Source organism: Mastacembelus armatus, chromosome 9, assembly GCF_900324485.2.
Source record: "Mastacembelus armatus chromosome 9, fMasArm1.2, whole genome shotgun sequence".
In the NCBI taxonomy this organism is placed as follows: Eukaryota; Metazoa; Chordata; class Actinopteri; order Synbranchiformes; family Mastacembelidae; genus Mastacembelus; species Mastacembelus armatus.
Window position 1 is genome coordinate 18,377,187 of NC_046641.1, and position 23,951 is coordinate 18,401,137.

General features: G+C 41.4%; 1 protein-coding gene across 4 annotated transcripts in view; it reads left to right on the plus strand.

Annotated features, from left to right (window-relative positions):
- Positions 1 to 329: 329 nt before the first annotated feature.
- Positions 330 to 23,951, plus strand: part of LOC113138472 (metal transporter CNNM4) — a 37,556-nt gene continuing 13,934 nt past the window's right edge. For 2 of the 4 annotated variants that reach the window (XM_026320937.1, XM_026320940.2), the window contains exons 1-4: positions 330 to 1,752; positions 13,404 to 13,547; positions 13,795 to 13,929; positions 15,378 to 15,559. In XM_026320937.1, coding sequence (XP_026176722.1) covers positions 348 to 1,752; positions 13,404 to 13,547; positions 13,795 to 13,929; positions 15,378 to 15,559 — 1,866 coding nt within the window. In that variant the 5' untranslated portion in view covers positions 330 to 347. The remainder of the gene's footprint in view (positions 1,753 to 13,403; positions 13,548 to 13,794; positions 13,930 to 15,377; positions 15,560 to 23,951) is intronic. The other 2 variants (XM_026320938.1, XM_026320941.2) reach the window with 1 other exon arrangement.

Genomic DNA, 23,951 nt, shown 5'->3' on the forward strand with positions numbered 1-23,951 from the left:
AATCAATTAATTAACTAAAGGTTTCAGCTATAATGTAAAGATTGGCTTCTGGCTACCTGTGGAAATCATTAAAATGCTGCATATTGGAGGTAAGTGAACAAAAACATGCCCTGATGCTGCGGCCATGAAAACCTAAATCTAAAACCATAAAAAGTAAAATATATTTTTTTAAAAACTCTGCCTGGTCCACCTTAAAACCAAACTATATCAGTCGACCTTCAAAAAGTAGCGCTGAGGGGGCTCGGTCACGTGATATTTCCGCCGCTGATTGGCTACATCGTCGGAGTATGAGCTCGTGGGAATGAATAGGTGACGTCAGTTCCCCGTTCGCAAAGAGCGAAACAAACATGGCGACGGAGTCAAGCGAACGGGGCTTAGCACTGACTTTATTCGTCTTTTCTTGCGTTTTTGTGGGCATGAAGACCGAGGCGGCGGTTCCTGAGTCAAAAAGCGGGACGCGGATACTCGGCATGAGGCTGGAGAAGAGCGACACGCCGGCCGAGACCACCGAGAGAGGGGAGATTCAGGTGACCGAGGGCAGCGACATCCTCTTCAGGTTCTACGGGCTCCACTTGTTCCCCAACAGCTCGGCGCTCATCCGGTTCATGGAGCTTTCCTTGAGTACCGAAGAGAAGGATGCTGCCAGTGCACACTCCAACAGGACTTGTCCCGAGCACACGAAGGACATAGTGGTGAATGGGGCCATGGAGGTGAGCAACCAAAACACCTCCGGGGTGGTCAGCCTTAAGATCAAACAGCTCCGCAAGTCCGAGGCAGTGAAGGTGTACGGCTTGTGCGTCCGCGACCCCCAGGAGGAGGAGGAGAGGTGGTACATGCTGGACGACAAAGACGGTAGGCTGCGGGTGGTGGAGGAGAAGTCGTCCCTGCTGCCCGTCTGGCTGCAGGTGATCATCATCTCGCTCCTCCTGGTGCTGTCCGGGATGTTCAGCGGGCTCAACCTCGGACTGATGGCGCTGGACCCGATGGAGCTCCGCATTGTGCAGAGCTGTGGCACCGAGAAGGAGAAGAAGTACGCGCGGAAGATCGAACCCATCCGCAGGAAAGGCAACTACCTGCTGTGCTCGCTGCTCCTCGGCAACGTCCTGGTCAACACTACCCTCACCATCCTCCTGGACGACCTCACAAAGTCCGGGATCGGTGCTGTAGTCGCCTCCACCATCGGCATCGTTATTTTCGGTGAGATCGTCCCGCAGGCGCTGTGCTCTAGACACGGTCTCGCAGTCGGAGCAAACACCATCCTGCTCACCAAGCTGTTCATGCTCTTGACCTTCCCTCTGTCCTGGCCCATCAGTAAGCTCCTGGACTGCGTCCTTGGCCAGGAGATCGGCACAGTGTACAACCGGGAGAAGCTTGTGGAGATGCTAAAAGTCACCGAGCCATACAATGATCTGGTGAAAGAGGAGCTGAACATGATCCAGGGCGCGCTGGAGCTCAGGACCAAAACAGTTGAGGATGTCATGACACCTATAAACAACTGCTTCATGATCCACAGCGACGCCGTATTAGACTTCAACACCATGTCCGAGATCATGGAGAGTGGATACACCAGGATACCTGTGTACGAGGACGAGAGGTCCAACATCGTGGACATCCTGTTCGTCAAGGACCTGGCCTTCGTGGACCCGGACGACTGCACCACCCTGAAGACCATCACGAAGTTCTACAACCATCCGGTCCACTTTGTCTTCCACGACACCAAACTGGACTCAATGCTGGAGGAGTTCAAGAAAGGTATGTGTGCAATGTGTGTCATGCAAACTAGAGACACTAAGTAATTTGTTGTTGTGCAGGACAGGCGGCAGAGTCAGGTGTTTGTTAAAAGAACAGACATCTGTCAGGATGTTGTGAAGCTCATTGTGTATCTGTTGTTGAGTCACTCGGGGTTTTTTTTTGGACCAGTTGTTCATTTTTGATGCCTCAGTTTGCATCCTGTGCTGATGATTTTCCTTTGTTGGAAAGGAGTTCGAGGGCCTCACCTCGGCCTGTGGGAAACAATTTTCCGTATGACATTTTATAAACAAAACCTTTGATCAGTAAACAACGTATTCGTTAGCTGCAGTCGTACAGAGAGCGTGCTCCTGCTTGACCTTTGACCCCATTGTGGAGCAGCTCAAGCAATAAAATTAATGTTCAACTTCAGTGACATATGGGTTTGTCCTGCCTGCATCATGGTGGTGTTTTCTGATGCTCTTATTCAGATTGTCATTATAAAGTGCGTTCTCATGCAACGACCTGACACGCTGTGGTCTGTCAGGAGACAGTCTGTTCAGACTCCCTCGTCTTACCAGCATTTGATATCAAATTTCATGCTACCAGACTGCAAGTATTTTCTCCAAGTGCAGGAGGGGTGGTGAATCAAGTTGCCATTTTTATTGTTTTCTATCTTTTCTATTTTCAGCTGTTCTTGGAAGGATTTACAGTCCTAAAATAAAAACCAAGTAAAAACACTAAAGCTGTGGTTTTGACAAACATAATTTTGCTGAGATGTGGATTTTGTGACCACAAATTTGAGATAAGTGATATCAGCAACACTTCCCCCTTTTAATTCCTTTTCTTTGTTTTTTTTTTCCTCTTACCACACACACACACACACAAACACACACACACAAAAACAGACACAGACATGCACACAGAGACACACTTTCATGCACAAATACACACACGTGCATACTCCCTCTCTCAGGAGGAGGTATACACACTGACGCCATCCCCTGTGGAGATTTATTTTTCCCTCCTCAGACATCTCGTCTCAAGGTCATGGACAGTAGACACAGACACACACACACACAAACACAAACACAAACACACACACACTTGCTATGTCTAGATCTCAGTAGTAATCAAGGTAAAGTCCACTGGACCTTGTTGGCAGCTTCAGTTTAAGCGAGTGTGGTTTTGTTTCACTAAATGCATTTCAGCAGAGTAACTGTCTCTGAAGTCTCGCCTTTGACCGTTGCCTTGCACTGATCAGTAGGTGTAAAATGACTTTTGAGTTGCTGCAGTGCTTGTGCACGGTGCCATGTGACATTTGGCCAAGACACAGCTCTGCAGTTCATTTTAGAAGGCTTGGCTGGCAAACTGGGAGGGTTTGGCAACAAGCTGCATTGCTCACACACACACACACACACACACACACACACACACACACACAGTTGAGAACTGTCGAGTTGAAAACCGTCTACACTGGGTCAAACCTTGGCAAAGACGTTCATTGTAAGTAGTTATGAGAATGTGCTCAGGTTCTGTGTATACAGGCTTAGGTTTGGGAGTTGTTGCAGTAGAGAAAGTCCTCATTACTGGTGGTCATATAAACACGAGAAATATATATTTTTTAAAGATTTTGTAATAAAATTTTCATTGTGTCAAAGATTTTGAAATGATACAACACAGTAAATTAACTGCAGAGTTTTGCTATTTCGCTATTATTGCTTCAAGTTGAACGTAGATGTCAAGTCGCATGTTAGTCAAAGCAACACTGTAAAGGTGATGAAAATGATGTTGCTGCTGCATTTTGCAAAGCTTTGGGCAGTGTAGCCTAAGTACTTGCTGTCACACTAGTCCTGACTAGCTTGGGGGCTAATAATTAACATGGAGAAAGTCACATTGGTGAATTATGTTTTGAATATTGTCGGGAATGCCTGATGTTGTGACATTCTGTGGAACAGGAATATGAATAGTTCAAAAGGCATCTACTGTAAACAGATTTTAATAATAGATTATTGCACTCTGCCTAGATGTGGTCAGTGGTTGGGTTATTGCCAGTTCATCATCCTTTTACATTTGCTTGTCTGAACACAATATCTCCTAATTTAGCAAATATTGAGTTTCACTAACAAGGGTAAAAATTTGTCAAGAGCATGATCCCATATGTGATGCGAGTGCACCTTAAAGTGCCTGTTATAAGGATTATGTATAGTAAAAACATCAAATCTCCAGCTATAGTAAATGATCTAAGAATGGGAACCAAACTGCCATTCTGTTGGTATTACTAGCACTTCATGTACAGTGTAACAAGAGACTGCAAAATGTATTTATTTTAAGGAATTACAGAAGTAGTATCTGGTGAGTCTTGTAATCTTAAAGTCTTTTTGCTGTTTGCATGTGAGAGCAAATCTTATCTGGAGTATTTCCTGACATTCTTCTTCAAAATATTCATCTAGTGTCTGGTGGATTTTTTTTTTTTTTCAGAAATTCTCTGAAACACAGCAACTATAACAAACAAACAAACAAAGAAAAGCACCAACCACAAAACCTTTAAATTGGAAAGTGGAAATTTAACGTAAAGACATGATAATTGCTTGCAGATGCTGTTTGATTCGCAGATAGTCACACAAGTAGTGGAAAAACACAGCATTGAGTACAAAGAAGTTTCAAAATCCTCTGAGTCTCCATGCTGTGACTGTGCAGCCTGTGGTCCTGTGGTGGTGGGCCCTGTTCGTGTGCTCATGTACAGGCTTGATTGCCTGACGGCCCCCTGCCTCCCCACTGACCCGACTCCCCGCTTACATCTCAAGTTCCTCTCAGCTGCAGCTTGGCATCAGTTACCACGGTGATGACATCTAGCAGCCTCTGTGTGTGTATAGGTTGCTTTAGGTTGCGCTCTCTCTATATATTTAAATCTACTGAATCAGTTTCAGATTTGAACCACTGACTTTTAAGACACCATTTACAGTCACAAAAACAGTCATCAATACTGCATAGTCTGACATTTCTTCTGTATGTGTGTGTGTGAACTAGTCAACCTTTTCAGTGAACATGGTGTGACCTTTTGGTTGGACTGTGAAATGACCTTATTAGTTGAGATGAAATTTTAATGACGTGCTGACTGCGCACATCAAGGAAAGAGGAAGGAAAATGTGGAATAAGGACGCCAAGGAGACTAAATGTGTACGATAACGCTGGTCCTTTTTTTCGTATGTTTTTGTGCATGTGTTACCTATTTTCCTTCTTAGTGAAAACAAAGAAACAATATAAGCACAATGCTGTTGTAGTAAAAAAGACAAAAGTCATCATATTAATATGTTTAAATCTAAATCTTATGATTTTAATTATTTTTAATGTGCAAAAATTAAACTGAACCAACAGCCATGAACCTTGACGAAGCTTGACCCCCATAATGCTCTTCTAAGTATCAGTGATAGTTGCTGATGCATGAATCACATTGGCTTAAAGTGATTCATTAAGATTTTATTTCTTTCTAGCATATTCAACACAGGAAATGAACCAGCTTGTGTTTTGTTATCTGTTCTTTATCAGTGTTTGAGCACTTATCAGGCCACCGCACCCGGGCTCCACAACACCGCTGTGTTTGCTACGGTTTAATGACCGTTGGGGAGCTGTATCTCCAAAACAAGAACATAAAAATGAAATGCAGTAGTTTGAATTTTTGGTATAAATCCGAGAGTTGTGAGGATTTCACAGCACTTGTAATTACAGCACAGCTAGTAAATATGTAGATTCTGAGTTCAGATTTGGAGTGAAAGATGCCCAATCTCGGCCTGATAAGGTTGTCACAGAGGAGATGTGATTCCTTCACTGTCAGGGGTGTGCCTCACTCTGTCCTGTTTATGAATACATTTTGAGCAGAAAATCGGTCATGCAGCTTCGGGTTCAGCAGTCTGGAGCTTCATTTCTCATATTTGGTCACTGGTTCACGATGTATCTGTCTGATGAAGCCGAATCCATGAATCCATCTACTTCGTTAACAGTTGTACAATCAGCAGCCGTTACTTTGTCTCTGATTTTCCTTTGGGCTCTTATCAGCTGCCTGCTGCTTTTCTCTCCTTTCCTGCAGCAGCAGCAGCTCTCTCAGCTTCAGCTTAGTCTGTGTTTGCCGTGTGTCACATCAACACTTCCACATTGTGTGGTGTAATGTCAGTCAGCATGAGGAATGAACAGCTCAGCACAAAAAACTTAATGTCCCAAAGACAGACACACAGCTGTCTTGTCTATTTGTTTGAACTGAGGTTTTGCTACACATATCGCATAACATTGGGCCTAATATAAACTTGGTAGTGAGATTAAAATCTTTTTTGGATGAGGAGATCTGGCTAAAGAGGCGTTTGGGTTTTTACATCGTTGTGGCTTATTGGTCACAGGGCTAGGAGTCGTTCAAAAAGTTGATGAGATGTTTTTGTGGCGTCACCAAAAAAGCATCACAAGTATAGTCACTGTACTCAATGTCAACAAAAAGCTACATATGAGCAATAATTACTGAAATAAATTCTAGAATGAAGTCAGATCTGTGCAAATACATCTGAAAACAATCTGGTCAGCCTCAACAATATATGAATAAGCAGCTCAAAATACAATACTCCTAATCCTATGAGGACCTGGGACAACACAGCATATAATGATTAACAAAGGAATGGAAAGGTCCTTATGAACATAAAAGGTGACAATAAATCAAGTCCAAGCAAGGCCTGAGTAGGCACAAGCGGCAGGTTTCAACACATTTAACAATGCAGCAATAATCGGCGAGGAACATTTGGTAATGTTACAGTGACTAACCCTGTCTAAAGCAACAGTAGCAGCGTAATCTCACAAACACAGACAAGAAGCACAAGACATACAGAGGTGGGCCGCACATGTTAATTCACAGCCGCCAGGTGTGGTCAGCATAGGAGGGTTTTTAACATTGTCCTTCACACTGAGAAATTTCCACACAGCATCTATGTGCCAAGTAAGAAACACTAGCCTGTATGGTTTTCAAGCTTGTGTAAATACTGATTCATGGATGGCACTATTTTCTGAGGATGATTGCTGCACTTTCTGTTATCAGTCTTTATCTCTTAACCAGTACGGCAACGGGTGTTTTGACTTCTCTTCATGTGTTACTGGTATTCCCCCCTTTTACTTGTTTGGGCGGTTTCTTACCATGTTGCATTAGACATAACACAGGGCAAGACTGAGAGATTCATAAGTTCTTCTGTAACTTTGTTTATGCTGTTAGTCTTATTTGGAAATCACAGGTGTACAAATCAAATACTCCACACTTAAACTAAAAATTACACAGTCACTGGAAAGTAATACACTTTTAAATCATTTAACAGTTTGGTGATGTTGTACCAAAATGTAAACAGATTTGGTGCGTATTGTATTGTAAACACATTGTAACGTGTTATATATTGTAAACGTAATATCTGACATTCAGAGATGTTTTATGGACGAGTCATTTCATCATTAAAATAAAAGATTTACGATGAGTCGCAGTTGTAGGTTACTGTTCTAATGACTGAATGAAATGTTATAAATAAACTGCTTTGAATTGCCCTGGCCACTTATAAACCATTAACTTGGGCTGGACAGTTTATGCATACCTTTTGGGAGCACATCAATACAAACTCACCCATTGGACTTTCTTTTTTAGCAGTGGTAAATACAGGATATAGCCCAAGCCTTATCATTTTACTGCATGTGCTGCAGGCAAATTACTTTGACATGAGATGTAGTTTTTTCATCCCTCCTTAAGTCAGAGACAGTCGGCCCAGGGCTTCAGCTTGAGCTGGAAAAACAGGTCAGAACAGCTTGACCTGTCCCGCACAATGAGCCTCTGGGGGGTGTTTGTGTAGGAGCCTGCTCATCATCATTTGCAGCCATGCATCTCTGTTTTATCCCATCGTAGTGTGCATGTTTTGCAGTTGGTGGCTGTCATTAGAGCCACTGATATGTGGCTCACCGCTTCTTTGTGCGTGGGCAGTATGCATGCAGCATTCCTTTCCCATAGAGACCCATCACTCTCCCTCTTGTGTTTTTGTCACCAATGTTTCGTGTTAACAAACACATGGGCTGGCAGGCTGGTGATGGACGAGCCAGAGGGCAGAGAAACAAACTAGAAGGTCACCAGACCTGTTGGGAATATAGGTGTGTGCAAAAAGTCAAAACAAACAAGTCTTCACCTATTAAAAACTTAAACAGGTGATAAACTAATGAAATGACACACTCAACTCAACCATGACTTCACACAGCAATGTGAACCCAGAAATGTTGGGAATTTTGTTTGTGAAGGTGTTTTATTGTTAATTTGGTAGCAAATGCTGTGCTGTGTGTTCAGCAGAAGAAAGAGAAGCTGGAGTCCGTTGCTGAGCACAGCTCAGTGTTGGAACAAAGGTCAGTGTGTTTCTCGGTTCCTGTTTTTGGTAAATTGTTCTTCTCTGCTCTCACGTGGTTTGCTGTGTCTTTGATTTGGAGAAAATGTTGGCATTTTTTAACCACAAAATTCCTGTAATCCCCCATAATAGTACTGGTTGTTTGGAGGAACAGAGACATAAGTTTTTTTTTTTTTAATCATTCCTTTTCCTTGCAGGCTGCCTTCATTATCTGTTATGGTTCCACTGTTTCCTATAATAAATGTTCACTTTGGTTTAATGCACCACAAAAACAAGCAAGTAGCTGTAATAGTGATAATGACAATAATAGGATGATGGCTACATAGGTTAGAATAGCTGGACAGTCAATAGTTTCTGAACCTCTGTCTGATGTGACTTTATTTCGTCAGGTTTTGTGGCTAAGGATCAGTGAGTGGAGCAGTCTCCATTAATCGCTGGGTTCCCAAATTGACAGTCCACTTGTCCAAGTGTTCCTGACAATTAGGCCATCACCTTGCATGGTAGCTTGCTGTGTGTGTGTGTGTGTGTGTGTGTGTGTGTGTGTGTGTGTGTGTGTGTGTGTGTGTGTGTGTGTGTGTGTGTGTGTGTGTGTGTGTGTGTGTGTGTGTGTGTGTGTGTGTGTGTGTGTGTGAGACAAAGATGCACAATGTGAAGCACTTTACAACCTAAAACCTGGAAAAAATGTGCATTGCAAAACACAAAGTGGGGAGTAGTTTAAAAAAAGGTGATTCCACAGAGTGGGTCCTCATGAGAGACTGCAGGGGTGACCAGCGTAAAGATTTCACAAAGTCAAGAAACACGTACAGCAATGTCACCTCAGCTCACAATGTGTCAGTGCAAACAGAGCAGTGATGAAGGGATGGATTTTAACAAAAGAAAAACAGTCCCCTGTCACATCTGATTCTCCATTTGATAAGTGACAACTCTGTGAACCTGAGGTGAGTGTGCTGTCCTGATTTGGTCACCTTAGCTCATGTTTTGTGACAAACACACATCTTGCCTGAAAATAAGCAGCTACAGATACAAAGGAGCAGGTGACTGTGGTCAGACATTGTGCATTAAGCAGCAGTCTGTATGTGGCCTTTGTGTGTGTGTGTGTGTGTGTGTGTGTGTGTGTGTGTGTGTGTGTGTGTGTGCGTGTGCGCGCGTGCGTGTGTGTGTGTGTGTGTGCGTGTATTGGTACGTATGCTCTGAAGGAGTCAATAGACTCTGAAGTCTCTCTAGTAGCTGCGGGTAAGTATGTCCCCTGAGGTTCCACTTCCTTTGAAATATTGACTCAGCACCACAGGGAGACACACAGACACACAAAGTGCCTTTTCCATTACACAATGTATTTGTGTTGCTACAGTGATCTCATGCGAAAAGAACCATGATCAGCTAATTAATGTATTTAGATGCTTTTGTGCAGTGGGACACTACTGACGAATGTTCTCCATCCTGTCAAAGTCACACCAAACAGATCCCATGAAATGTTTCCTCTCTTATGTGATGCACTTACTGATTAGACAGGATTTTGGTGTGGGACACAACACATGAAGAGATTCATTTTAAGTGGAAGCCAATGGGCTGCTGGTTATTAAGACAGACAGACAGTCTGAATTGAAAGGATATTAAAAAAGACATTTGGATAAATTTGTGATTGTTTTTTTATTGAGACTTGTCAGTTACACTCAGTGCATCATGTTTTGTCTGAGGCCATACACCTGTATGCCATTAAGGCAGGAACCACCACGGCTTCTGAAAATCACCAGTTTAATTAACTCATGGAGCACTAATAAGATAATACAGCAGTGGCCATTTTATAAAGATATTTTTTGCACCATAAATATGAGGATTTTATACCTCTCTTCATCCCATATGATGTAAACTGAATATCTTTGGGTTCAGGACTCTTGCTCAGGCAAAACATCAGAAGATGTCACTTTGCTCTGTGGGAAGTTGTACTGGCATTTTGTTTTTATTATTTTCTGGCATTTTATTACCCAGTGACTATTTGATTTTGGATATAATATTTAGTTGCAGTCTTATTGAGTCGGTTTATTGTGTTAGGCTTAAGTGCTGAGTTGATTAATAGATTAGTTGATTGAATTATATAAATCCATCCATCCATCCATCTTCTATACCCGCTTTTCCTGGTTCAGGGTCACGGGGATCTGCTGGAGCCTATCCCAGCTCTCTCTCGGGTGGAAGGCAGGGGTACACCCTGGACAGGTCACCAGTCTGTCGCAGGGCCACATATAGACACACAAAGACAGACAACCTCACACACTCACACTCGCTCCTACGGGCAATTTTAGAGTCACCAATCAACCTGACATGCATGTTTTTTGGACTGTGGGAGGAAACCGGAGTACCCGGAGTAAACCCACGCAAGCACAGGGAGAACATGCAAACTCCACACAGAAAGGCCGGGATGCGAACCCACGACCTTCTTGCTGTGAGGCAACAGTGCTAACCACTCAGCCACCATGCTGCCCCGTTATATAAATCATTTAGAAAAAATGAAAAAAAAAACTGTTCATGGCTTCTGGTCATTCAGTTATAAATACATCATTTATTCACACAATCTAAAAAGCAATTTAAAATCCACTAATGTCAACTATGTCAGGCCTATTTTGTGGTAAATGATGAATGAAAGAGCCTAGTGAATGAGCATTGAAGCCAAATGATCCATTCGTCCTTGTGTCATGAAAAGGACTGTTTGAACTGGGACTGGCTGCTTAGCCAGCGATGAGCGTTCAGTGTTGCTGCTTCACGTCAAGACTTTGGCATCCAGACTAAATATACAGACCACCAGCCGCCCACCTCGCCGTCTCACGCTGTGATGTCACAGACTCCCACACTAAACTGGTGGGAATCAGATTCTTCCAAGTCCCTTGGCTCCATTCTTGTAGTAAAACCAAGCAAGGTCAAAACTGAGAATGGAGTGCAGTGTGTTTGTGTCTCTGTGCCAGCGGCACCCACTTTGCAGGCAGACATCAAGGACACACAAACACAGAAGAAACACTTACAGCCTTTGGTCTTCTTTTAATTGCGGGTCACATGAGCTCTTTGTGAATCCCACTGATCTGCTGCTCTCTTTTTGGAAACAAACACAGCGACGCAGCTTTACATCTTCTCTTTAGTTTTATCTTTTAACACACCTGGATAGCTTGTAGCTTTGGGGAGAGGAGATTGTCCGTGTAGTACAATAAGCACCTATGGATTATGTTTTGACCAATAGTAAAGAGATGTGTTGTATCTGCCCTCACCTGACCTATTTGTTATTTCTCTGCATAAATGTGTGTGTGTGTTTGGACAGAGGGTAGTTTAGATAAGTTGCCTACATGTTTATCCCCACATGCGTGCTGTGTGTTTGTCTGGGCTGGTGTCAGGAAGTGATCGACCTGAGAACTAAACCCCTCATAACCTCTGAGTGCTTCCCTCAGCGTCATTAATAATTCGGAGCATCTCTGGGGATCAACATTGCACTCGTTTGGGCATGGCACTGCACCCTGCCAACGTCCATCTGCACTTTAAAGTGTTTGTCAAGATAAGAGTTCAGCCTGCAGTGTGTGTGTGTGTGTGTGTGTACACGTGCGTTTTTGTTTTACAGTAACACTTGTGGCCAGAGTACAGACCCAGCCATAACTGTAGTGACCTTTACACATTAACAGTCTATTTGTGGTGGCAGCAGAGGGAGCGGGTAGGTTGGTCAATGTTAGAGCAGGCCTGTTGACATGATACGATTGTTATAATCAAGAGGCTTGGCCACATTTACATAAAGCAGTGTGATGGTCCTGGCATGAATCGGCTTTACATGGCCTGTTAGGGCTGTTCATGACTGAGAAAATAAATATGAGAAAGGTAACAGTAATTGTACAGCTATACCCCAATGACAATAAATACATGACGAAGAGAAGGAAAGAAGTGATACTTTATGACCAGGGCTTCATACCAGCCAAAGGTCTTTAGGACATGATCTGCTGAAAGATTGCCATCAGGGCTCATTGTATTATATAGAAGGAAAATGCGGAATAATTGTTGAAGCATGTGATTTGACTCTGAGCTGATATTTTTTAGCTGGCAGTGATCAAGGAGGCTTTTGTCTCACATATCAACATGAACGTTTAATGTTGACGATCAGTGCATTTTTACTGTATTACACATCTCTGCTTTGTTTACAGAGGAAAAAGTATGACTCTGTGTTTGAGCATCTGTTTACCAGGAGCTAAGAAAAAGAAAGAGGATCACATACAATGCAGTGGTGACACAGTGTATCAAACATTTTTCCTCTGATTTGTGTAATATATGCCATTATTGTTAGACACTAACATCTGTAACCACATTTCTCTGTTTTAGTTCACAATATTTATGGCAGCTTTTCAGCTTCCCTTATGTGGTTTTCATTGTTAAACATTTTTTTCATCAAATGTACCATATGTTCACATTAGGCTTTAAGACCTGTGTTATAGGAGGCAATGTGGTAAAAATCCTGTTAGAAAATATGTGTACATTTGCTCACAGTTTCTCACTGCTCCTCAACAGGTGCACACATCTAAGAGAACATGTCACAGATCATCTGTGGATTTACTCTGTCTCAGTGTTTTCTGGCTCTTCATCTAATCCCACACTGACTCAATGATGTAGAAATCAGGGCTCTGTGGGGGCTGCATTATCTGCTGCAGGGCTCAACACTGAAAATAGTTCTGGTTGCCTGTTTGGGCTTGTTGTTATGTTGCTGAGACACCTCGCGGATGGTATTGCATGATGGAAAAGAATGTAAACATCCAAATGCACAGTACTGTGATATGGGATATGCTACTTTTTTCCAGACAGTCTACTCAGAAACTGTTGCTGATAATGTAACCAGAGAGGAAGGTCTGTATGTGGTTACTTTACAAGTCAAGAATGCAAAAGTCTAGTCAGAAGTTCTGTAATGCATTTTGCAGTCATATTGCAGCCATTACAAACCATTTTACTTGTTGGCTGTTGCTGTTAGTTGTATGTACTGTATGTTTACATAACCCTGCTGCATTTTTACTGTCCCTTCTGCACTGGCTGAAATGTTTTATCATGTCACTGCCATGCTTCTGGTGTTCAGGTGTGTCCATGGTAGATTTTAATAACTTAGATGCTGGTACATATTCATCAGTTGTGTGTGAGTTTTGGTCACAACATCTCGAAGTGTCATCAGGCCAAACAACCCACAGGTTCTGTAGTTGATTTCAAAGGCCTGACTAACGTAAGGACTGACCTGATAATGTCTTTAACGCTTGTCTTTGTCTCACTCAGGAAAATCCCACCTGGCCATTGTGCAGAAGGTGAACAACGAGGGGGAGGGAGATCCTTTCTACGAAGTGTTAGGGCTGGTCACCCTTGAAGATGTGATCGAGGAGATAATTAAATCTGAGATTCTGGATGAATCTGACCTTTACAGTGAGTGTTGCTTTAATTTTGTTTGTCGCTCTTTAGCATTCAACACCTCACTAACCTGTTCTGTTAGTCGTGTATTTACTTTAATGTTCATTATCAATATTGTTGTTGTTTTACCCTAATGATACATGTAAATTGGTTATCTTATTGTAATTAGAAGTTAGGATAGGCTTAAAAGATAAGTGGCTCCTGTTACTTTGCACTACGTTTGTGTACATTTTATGATAAATAATGGTGTGTCACTTCTCAGCTGATAACCGCACCAGGAAAAAGGTGGCGCCCAATAAGAACAAGAGGGACTTCTCAGCCTTCAAACATGAGAGTGAATCCAAAGTGAAGATCTCTCCTCAGCTGCTGCTGGCAGCTCATCGCTTTCTGGCTACAGGTGGGGAGAACACTGACAACGTACACACACAGACCCACACAGTCACTTATTACAAGAAGTTTTCCACATAGCCCGTAGAGCAGCCTGGGCAACTCTAAGCCAAGTATATATTTGAACATATGTTGTGTGATTATCCTCAGGATGTCAGTCAGTGGTGGATGCTGTCATCTTGCCATTTAACACGCAAGCAAGACCATACTTTCAGTGAATAGGGGAAATTTGTCTAATTATATGGCAGTATGCCTACGTCTACCGTTACAAGAAGAGTCTGGACTTTGGCCAGCTGGATGTGATGCTGTCACGCTACAAATCTCTTGAGAACATGTTGCAATCTGTCTGGTTAGCTAACGTTAGTGGATAAGCTCTGCCAGAAGCAGTTAGCACTAGTCGCTGCTCGCGTGACGTAGCACTTTCCCAGCACACAGACACTGATACTGGTACAGGAGCATCAGTGTCTGCTAACTTAGTTTCTGTTTCTCAGCATGTTGGTTTATTTTTTCTTCAGGATTCATTTCACAGCTATTCGGTTTTGCATTTTTCCCAATGGTTCTATCTGATTTGGTCATTAAGTTACTGTTTCACTTCATTTCTTGTTCACATGAGTGATCTTTACTGTTTATGGATTGAACTCCAGCCATTCTTGAAACTCATATCTGAAATATGTGGAACATGAATCATCCTTGAGAGATTTATTCAAGACTGGATAAATCAGGGACTAATAGTAATAGTGATTTTTACAGGTGCTGTATAAGTTCGAGGACTTAACAGCATTTAGGTCTGTCAGTCTGGGTTTTTTCCTGAACTGGAAGAAGTTATTACCAAACCAGCCTGTTAACCATTATAGACTGTGAAAGGGATCTGACCTCTACTGTGTCGTTAGTATGAGTCACCTTTCACTTGTTGCAATGGTTATTTTGACTGTCCCTTTGCAACTCAGATGATATAATGCTTAAATACTGCTGTAGAATAATAAGAATAATGTTCTCACAGTTAAGCAACTGAGAATACAACCTAGTACTTTTTAATACTCTTTAAATAATCCTGATGAAGATCTGATCTTTAATTAAATGCATTTTGAATCTGTAATTGATACTAATTTATTGTTCTGACCTTTTATTTCAGTTTTAACATGAGAAGCACAATATATTTTCTGTCATGGCACAATCATGACTGTACATGTGTTATGCTGCATTTTAGGGTACAGGATCTCCTGCTGTAGAGCACATACTTGACGCACCTGTTTATGTAACTGACAACACCATTAATGACATGAATAATTTAAGTGCCCGGATCACAGTTGGGTGTTGACATTAATTACAGTGATAAAATAAAGATATTTTAGTGTCTGCAAATTTATTGACTGTATGTACTGAGCTTTGGTCATCACAGTTGTTACAGTTTTATGTTGATGGGCTGTAAAATGTTGATTGACCACCAGTAAAATTCAGTGTCTCCTACAGAGGTGAGCTTGTTCAGTCCGTCTCAGATCTCAGACAAGGTGCTGCTGCGAATCCTGCGCCATCCTGATGTCATCCAGGAGATCAAGTTCAACGAAAGTGACAAGCGCTCGCCTCATCACTACATCTACCAGAGGGGCAAACCGGTCGACTTCTTCGTTCTCATCCTGCAGGTAAACTCAGTCTTTTATTATTTTATTTTTTCTCTTATTATTTACTTAAACAGGAGATTCTCTAACACAAGTGACAATATCTAGTCCCTCCACCAGACACACAACCCTTACATTGTGTCTGTAGATTCAGCTGTCTCCAATGAATGAATATCAACTTTAATGGCTGTTGAACCTCATTTTTTAGCTTGGAAACAACAGCTGGTGAAGGAGTGTGGACACAGGGTCCTTTTAGTAGCTTTTTGGAGTTTTGAATCATATGATCATCACGTGATCTTCATCAGATTTTTATCAGTTTCCCTATTTGTCACAAAATGTAAATATTCAAGTATGTGTTGTTACTGATCACTCTGAGGACTTCTTGTGAGGACTTTTGTGGAAAGTTTCTTTCTTGTCATTGAATTAAAATGGGATCTGAGCTTGACATAGTTTTCTAGCACATCAGAAAAAGTTCATCAAAAGTTATAATGGAAGAGAAAAGAGTAATGATCTCCAACAGCTGCAAAAGAAACATAACAGTGCTTGTCAGCTCCTTGTGTGGACATATAGTGAAAACATGCTCCTCCTGGGCCTGACAGCAGAATACTTTCTAAAAACCGGTTACATACTGTATACAGTACTGCCAGTACATATATGTACAACCCTCTCACTCACTGTGATGGACACATCCTGCCCTCTAAATGTCACACTGCCATTATTTCAACTGTGATGAAAGCAGCTTGGATTATGAGGCTGACCTTCTACACATACTCTTCATCTTCTCTTTATTTGACTTTCATCTCCTCCTCCTCTTCTTCTTCTTCTTCTCTCCACCTGTCAAGTCATCCCCCTCACCATGTGTATATGGAGCTTAGCAGCACTGAGAGATCTGCTTTGTGGTTAAACACGACTTAAAGCTGCAGCCTGTGACAGATGGTGGTAGGCCTCGTACACAGCACTGACCCGACAGGGGTCCAGTTGATAAAGAAAGTTACTGTTTGCCGTAGTATGTGCGTGTACCACACTAAAAATTGAGTAATTCGACATGACATGACAAAAACAGAATTATCATTCAAGAATAACTTTTTTTTAAAATAATTTTTAAAATTTATTGTCATGAAGGGAGAGCTCAATACTCTTTCAAGGCCTTAAATGGCTGATTAAAAGTCATACACACAATGTTTTGTGTTAAAAGGGAAACAGGGGGCTCAGCTTCCCTAAAATGAGTTGAGCTCCCCTGAAAACACATTTTTTGGCTCAGACCCTGATTCCAGTCCTTCAGCCAATAAAGAGACTGATCCATGACTTCAATTTGCCCAAGTAGTGTTAGTGCTCAAAAAACGTTTCCAACTTCGCCTCCATTACTGATGAGAAGTTGCCAAATTCCTGATGCTTCGCTGTAACCTGTGTCCGAGCAAGTCAGGGACAGTTTCAGAACCACAGCAGAGTAAAAGTAAAGAAGGATTGGCATTTCTAATATTGCAATGATTAATAACTTTCATGAATCAAATTAAAGTCTTGTCTTCCACAGTTTTAAATGTGTGTGGCTCTGCATTGGTCAGCTGACCTAATCTCTTAACATGAAAACATATAACTGACTGGTCTGGTCATGTGGACATCAAGATTTGATGTTAGAGCGGTGATTCACAGGTGCAGCAGTGTTTGCTACACACTCCACAAAGATGTTATCAGAACAGACATCTCTTAGTCATTCCTTCCAACTGCCACCTCCTGTTGTTGCAAACAGTAAGTGAAAACTGTACTGATTCTCCCAGACACAAAGCTCTGGTCAGCCACAGAAACAAAATGCTGGAATAGACAAGAAGCACCAGAGACAACTTTCCTTCTTTCTCTTCCTCCCTGAAGCTTCTGGACCAGTACATCTGTTTTAACTAATTCATTACTATGAGGATTCAAAGCTGCTTTTTCACCAAGCTGTGGTTTGACAAGGTTTGTGATTGTCAAACTATAGTATATAGTATCATATCAAAGCAGTAATTCATTTTCATTAAGCTTTATTCATAGAAATTATAACCAGGCAGACAAGAAGACGTACAGTGTCAGTCTGTGTGTTGTTATAACAACAACAGTTTGGAAATCACATCTGATCCAAAGCCATTTAATTTGACAAGAGGATTAGCCAGCTACCTTAAAGATTTAATTAGCATGATTTGGTGGAGGCCCAGGTTAAAGTCATGCTCCACATGGTATGTTTCCAAACACCACAAAAGATTTACAGATGGTGAGCGATTAACAGTATAATATGCAGAAAAAAATACATAAATCTACATACAGAATGAAGTATTAATAATGTGCAGATCACTGTGGAATTTGTGCTGGACCTCTGAAAAAGTCATAACCACTGGTGCTGTTTTGTGTTTATTGGTGCTCTTTAATGGGAGAAATATAATAAACAAGTATTTGTGGCTTTATTTAAAAAAACAAACAAACAATGAAAGCAGTTGGCAGCCTGTGAATGAATGAAGAGCAACTGCTGAACCCAGTTCCTAATGCACTGAGGCTGTCATGGAACTGTCACTGTCACATTGGATAGAACATGTTGAACAGCGGTGGAGTGAATGTAGACAAACATGATGATTTGTAGTAATGTTTTCATTTTCACTTTTTCAGAGAAAAATACTGACTCACAGTGAAGAGCTGTAACTTTGCTCCAAATCAAAATATCTCCACAACTACTGGACTTTTGTCCTGACCTTCATGTTCTCCTAATGAGGAATTTGTTTAAACAAGCATGTTTTTAAACATTCACATAATCAGGCATTGATTTCATGTTGTACAATACTTTTTTTGAGGACAAAATAAGTAATATTCTCATCTGCCTCAGGTGCACTTTGTAGTTTGTGCTAAGCAGCCAGTGGTACCTGCTAAACATTAGCTGCAGTGCTGTGCTGCAGAGCAGCTTCACTGAGCTGCGTGCCTGGCAGCGTTAAGCCTTCGATAGAAGAAATTCAAGGTGGGTGAGGACGTTGTTACACAGATCAGTTTTTATCATAATTATGCAGTGTAACATACAGTAAGTGTGTTCAGTGATTGGTTAAAAAGTGAGATGGGAGAAAGTTGACAGGTGAGGTTTCAGATAGCAGTGACCTTGGACAGTGATGGGAGGAGCTATGTTTCTGGCATCAAACGGACACACTTAACTAACTGATCCCCATCTTAGAAATGATTTTATTGGAGGGCACTGGACTCACACACGTCAGCCTGAGAATCTCTACCTCCAGCTGCACGTTCACACACTGTAAGCTCAAAAATCTCTAAAACGGCTTTTGCATGTCTGCTGTATCCCCACTGTGTACATGTACACGTGTGCTCAAATCCCACAGGGTGGGAAAATTACACTTCATTGTCTTAATTTCTTTCTTTCACACACATTTATTTCCCACACGTAACTTATGTCATTGTCCCCAAACAGTCATTAGCTGGGTTCAGTAATTCAGGGATCTATTTTGGCTTTCTACCCACCGCTCATCACGGGGAGATTTTAACTGTGGGAGGCCGGATATCGAGGCTGTTGTGGAGACCCCACAAGTGGAATAATCTGCTGAGACCTTTTTGGAGGGAGAGGCACTTACTGTCAGCATACCAGGGAGGGAATTTTCCACCATCGCTTTGTGAAGCGAAATATACAGCAAACGTGTGTGTGTGTGTGTATATGTGGAAAATCCTCTGGGGTTCAGTCAAATTTTAGAAGTAGTATGCAAAATTATATTTCTCTGTTCTGACATGTTCAGTCCTGACGCAAAATGTTACTTGTTCCTTGTTTGCTGTCTGCCAGAACAGGTATGTCAAATAATATGGAGATTAGGTAAACAAGGTTGGGTTTAAACTTTGGGGGAGCTATTTAATAACATCCTCATGGTTCCAGGTACAGACAGTTTGTGGACAAGACAGAAGAACTTTATTTATGAGTCTATCAGTTATATAAGAACAGTATTTATCTTTAGATAAATACTGGCTCAATACGTTATAAATTCTGTCTGAAAAGTCCTGTGAAGTCTCTTGGACTTGTCTGTGTGCAGTGTAGATTGTGAGTTTGTGAGCTGTTCATATTTGTCCTGTAAACAAAATTATACACTCACATTCCAGGAGTGCTTGTTTGGAAACAGAAGAAGGGAAGGAACAGAGAGAATGAAGGAGCCAAAGACGCAGAGAAGTGGTTTTAGTTTGACAGTAGTTATTTTGGATGTATGACAATAGCTTGTTGACACAAAAAAAAAAATCTACCTGAGAGTGTTAGTGTGAAAGCAGTTACTGCAACTGAGTGAAAAAAAAAAAAAGAATTGCTCTCTTGCATGTAGACGCTGGATATATTTATCTCAATCTGTCGTGCAGTGCCTCTACAGTAGACATTACAGGCAGGTTTCTCATGTTCTGCAGGAATGTTGTTGGGTCAAGATAATGACGGTCTATGTGATGGGCACAGAGACAAAAATACATTTTTATTACATGTCGAATGTTGTATATAGGCTGAAATTTACATCCTAACCTGTGTGTGGCTCCATCATTTTTTTTCTATTTGCTAAGAAAATAAAGCTCCTGAAGTATAAAACTCATTTATAGTTTTTTAGGATTGTAGCTTCCTTTGAACAAATCGACACATCACTGTGTTAAATTGCAACAAGGGCTCCAGAGGGAGTTTGATAAATCTTTCCTGATAATGTCAGTTTGGAAATGATAAAAAAGAAAAGATAAAAAGAAATGAGCTTACCAGAAACATGGAACCTGCTCCTCAAGGTGACGTTAGCCTCTACTGAAATGTCACATGCGATTCTCCAAACAAAGCAGTTTTATTGAGAGTCGTGTAGGTCCCGTGATTTGATAATGTGTGGAACAGAAAAACAATATGTGCTTCTGCTTGAATGATTTGAACCTATTTTTAAAGGTTTCTATCATGATTATGACATTTTTATAGATGCATAAAGCTAAACCGGTGGATTAATGTTTCAAAAACCCTTGACTGCTCCCACACTGAGAATGAATGTGGTTTGAAAAACACAATGACTGCTGGGAAATGATGTTAATAAGACAGAGGTTTACTGGGTAGAACAACAAAGGTGAATTAATGAAGCAGAAAGACCAGATCGTTAGGGACTCTGTGTGCACAGTTTCATACTAGTTTGTTGTACTTTCAGTATTTTGTGTGTGTTTACATCAGATATGTGGGAGTTTGGTGAAGTCATGAGAACTGAAACCTCAGATACAGATAATTCATTGTCCTTGTTCCACTCCTTTTATAGCATCTGCGTATATGTATGTTTGTATGTGTGCGTTTTCCTGCTAAAAACGCACACATCCACACTGTCACCAGACAGGCTGTTTGTTTATGACCAGTGTGATTCATGCATCCTTAAAGATGCTCTGTGATTCTCACAAAACAGAGTCTGCACAAGCAGAGTTTGTTGTTGTGTTCAGAGGTTCAGAAGTTTGAACTTGGGTCATTTCACGGTCCTGAAAGATGTTTTGAGTAGATCAAGTCTAGAAGCAAGAAAAGAATAATGTTTAGCTTATGAGCTCAACTTGCTGTAGGTCGGGTTAATTTATTACCAGGTAGTTTCTGGTGTTGTGCAGGGCTCCAGCTAATGGATTATGAGTCTATCAGTTATCTTTGTAAGTTTTAATAATATGAAAGAGAAACTCAGTTTAAAGCAGTCATAATGTTTTTAAATAAGAATCTGTTGACAATGTGAAAACAGCGTGAAAGAGGCTGAACCTCCAGTTACTGCATGTTTAGGAAGCTGGAGCCAACGATTGACATTGTCACCAATTAATTGTCTGAATGCGGTGGTGGATCATTCAAACACTGCTGTTTAAATTAGAATGTGTTCCAGGATAATTGCAACATGTTTGTGAGCAACTCTTCCTGTTGTGGAACAGCTGGAAAAATACCTGTCATGGTGAGAATAAGAATTATTCCTGGATATAAAAGGAAGCAGATGTTGACGTCACAAAACCAGTCTCAGACTGGCCGGAGCTCATCTCGATGACACTGACTCACACTGTTTAGATCTCACAGAAGATGTGTGTGTGTGTGTGTTGCAGCTTATGTGACTCAGTGACTTCACAAAAACTGTTGAATGGAACTGTTCAGTTTGACCATTAATTGAACTCAGTGGTTCATTTTATGACAACCATATGGTCACAAACCGCTAAACACTGATGCTGGCACGACACACACCACAGCCTTTTACACACACCCCCAACCACAGTCACACATACCCTATCAGGGTGTGTGTGTGTGTGTGTTTAGTCTCACACAAGGCCCCCCACTGGTGTTGTCATCAGTTATTAACAAACCTGTGACAGACCTCTGCAGGAGCTCATCAACCCCTCATCAGCGTTAAACGCACACACACAAACACACACGCTTGTGCTTCCATCTTTGTGAGGACACTCATTGACATAAGCCATTCCCTAGCACCTTACAGTGTCCTTACCCAACTAAATATCTGAACTCAACCCCGTACCCTAACTTAATTCTAACCTTAACCTTAAAGATAAGTTTTAACTGTCAAACAGGAGTCTGAGGGCCAGGGTTAGGCCAAAATGTCCTCAATACTATAGAATTATACTCCAGATGGTCCTCACACCAATAGACGTGCAAACACCTTTCGTCTTGAACGTCTGTCTGATGGATGAAGACGTCAGCGGTGACACATAGTTCATCACATCGCCCCCTGTGTGAATGCGGTTTGGTCAGATTTGTTGAAAAATAAAAACACAGATCTGATGTGAAGTAACTGTTGTGCTAATTTCAGTAACAAGCTGACTGAGACAAAAAGGTTTTTAAGGCGTTAACATCCAGCATAATGAAGCACTTTGTTATCTGTGGTGTCATCTTCAAATTAAAATACTGAATAATAAAAAGTTGACTCCAACAGGGTGGAACGCTGTGTGAACTTTATAAACTGGTTTGTGGTAATTGCATTACAAATAGAATTTATTCAAATGGCATATTCTCACTGGATTTTGCACCGTCATGCAAACCTGTATACACTGAAAGTTTTTAATTTATTATGAACGGATAATAAAATCAGTGTTGCTGCCATTCTGCACGTGTCTTTTAATCAGCCACATGACAGCAGGTGTTTTTTTTGTTGTCTCAACTGATGTGTGTTACACTGCTGTAGCAAAGCTTGACCTTTTGTCACATTAGAGATGCTTTAGTTTCATAATTAAGGGTTGGAGCAGTTTTATTGCAGATGGTTTAGACTGACACTACAGAGGCTATGAGCAGGGTTGATTCTTTTTAATTCTTTTTAATACAGTAACAGTGGTGAAACACAGTGACCCACTTAAGGGCTGTTTTTAAAACCCATTGTTGGTGCAGCATATTGCTTCAGGCAGTCTGTACCGTCAGTGCAGGTCTGAGAAATCAGGTTTGACTGGAGCTTTGGCAGCCTGCTCACCTCTCACTCCTGCCCTCTTCCTCCCGTCTTTCTGATAGTGTAGAAACCATGAATGAGGAGTCACGGCGTTGTTGGACAGATGATGGACAGTTGGTCCTCATGTTACCAAAACAAGGAGCCTTAAAGACATTTGCACCCACACTCGTGTAAGATTTATTTCGATGAGGAAAAATAAAGCACCAAAATAGTCCAAATTGTGCTTTAATAGCTGTTGCAGTGTCAGATTAACAGTGCCGTAGCTGCTCTGATCAGTGTTGACATCAGTTGTGAAGCGCTCGCTGCTGAGCCGTAGGGAGATGTTACGAGCTTAAATCAGCACAGTGTTTGTGATGTGAGCAGCTCACTTGGTGCTTCAGTGACAGATACACTCACACCCCACTCTCCTGTAATATCCAAGCTAGGTGTCTAAGTTGGCACACACCGTAAATCTAAAATAGCATGAGGGGTGGTGGCTGTCACCCCTTCCAGGATGTCTCAGGGAGAAATGTACACACATTTGATAATAACTGTATAATTTTGTTGACCTTATGTAAACTACAGTGACTTCTTCTTTTTGTGTTATATGCAGTTAAGTTAAATAACAAGCTTTTGAACCTCAAAACCTGCCCCCTCTAGGACATTATATGTTCTGTTTGTTCCTGGGCTATATGCAGCTAGAACTAAATATCAGTGATATTTTGGCCTAAGATGTAATGGATTTTATGGCTGCAGTGTAGAGATATTTTTGAAGCTTTGTTCATTATTTTAAATGCATGTCCCTGCAGCCCATCCGGACATAGTTAAAATGTTTGGAAGTCTTAAAATCCTGAATTTAGTACTTGGCAGCACAGAATGACATTGTAAAACCTAACCACTCCATTGATGTTTATTCCTCAAATCAAGCTTCTGCAGAGCAGTAACTCATGTTAAATTGACTGAACTATTCGACCTCAAATTTAAAGCTCCCTAAATCGTCTTCAGTATACTTTTTTCTTTTTTGTCTGTATTCT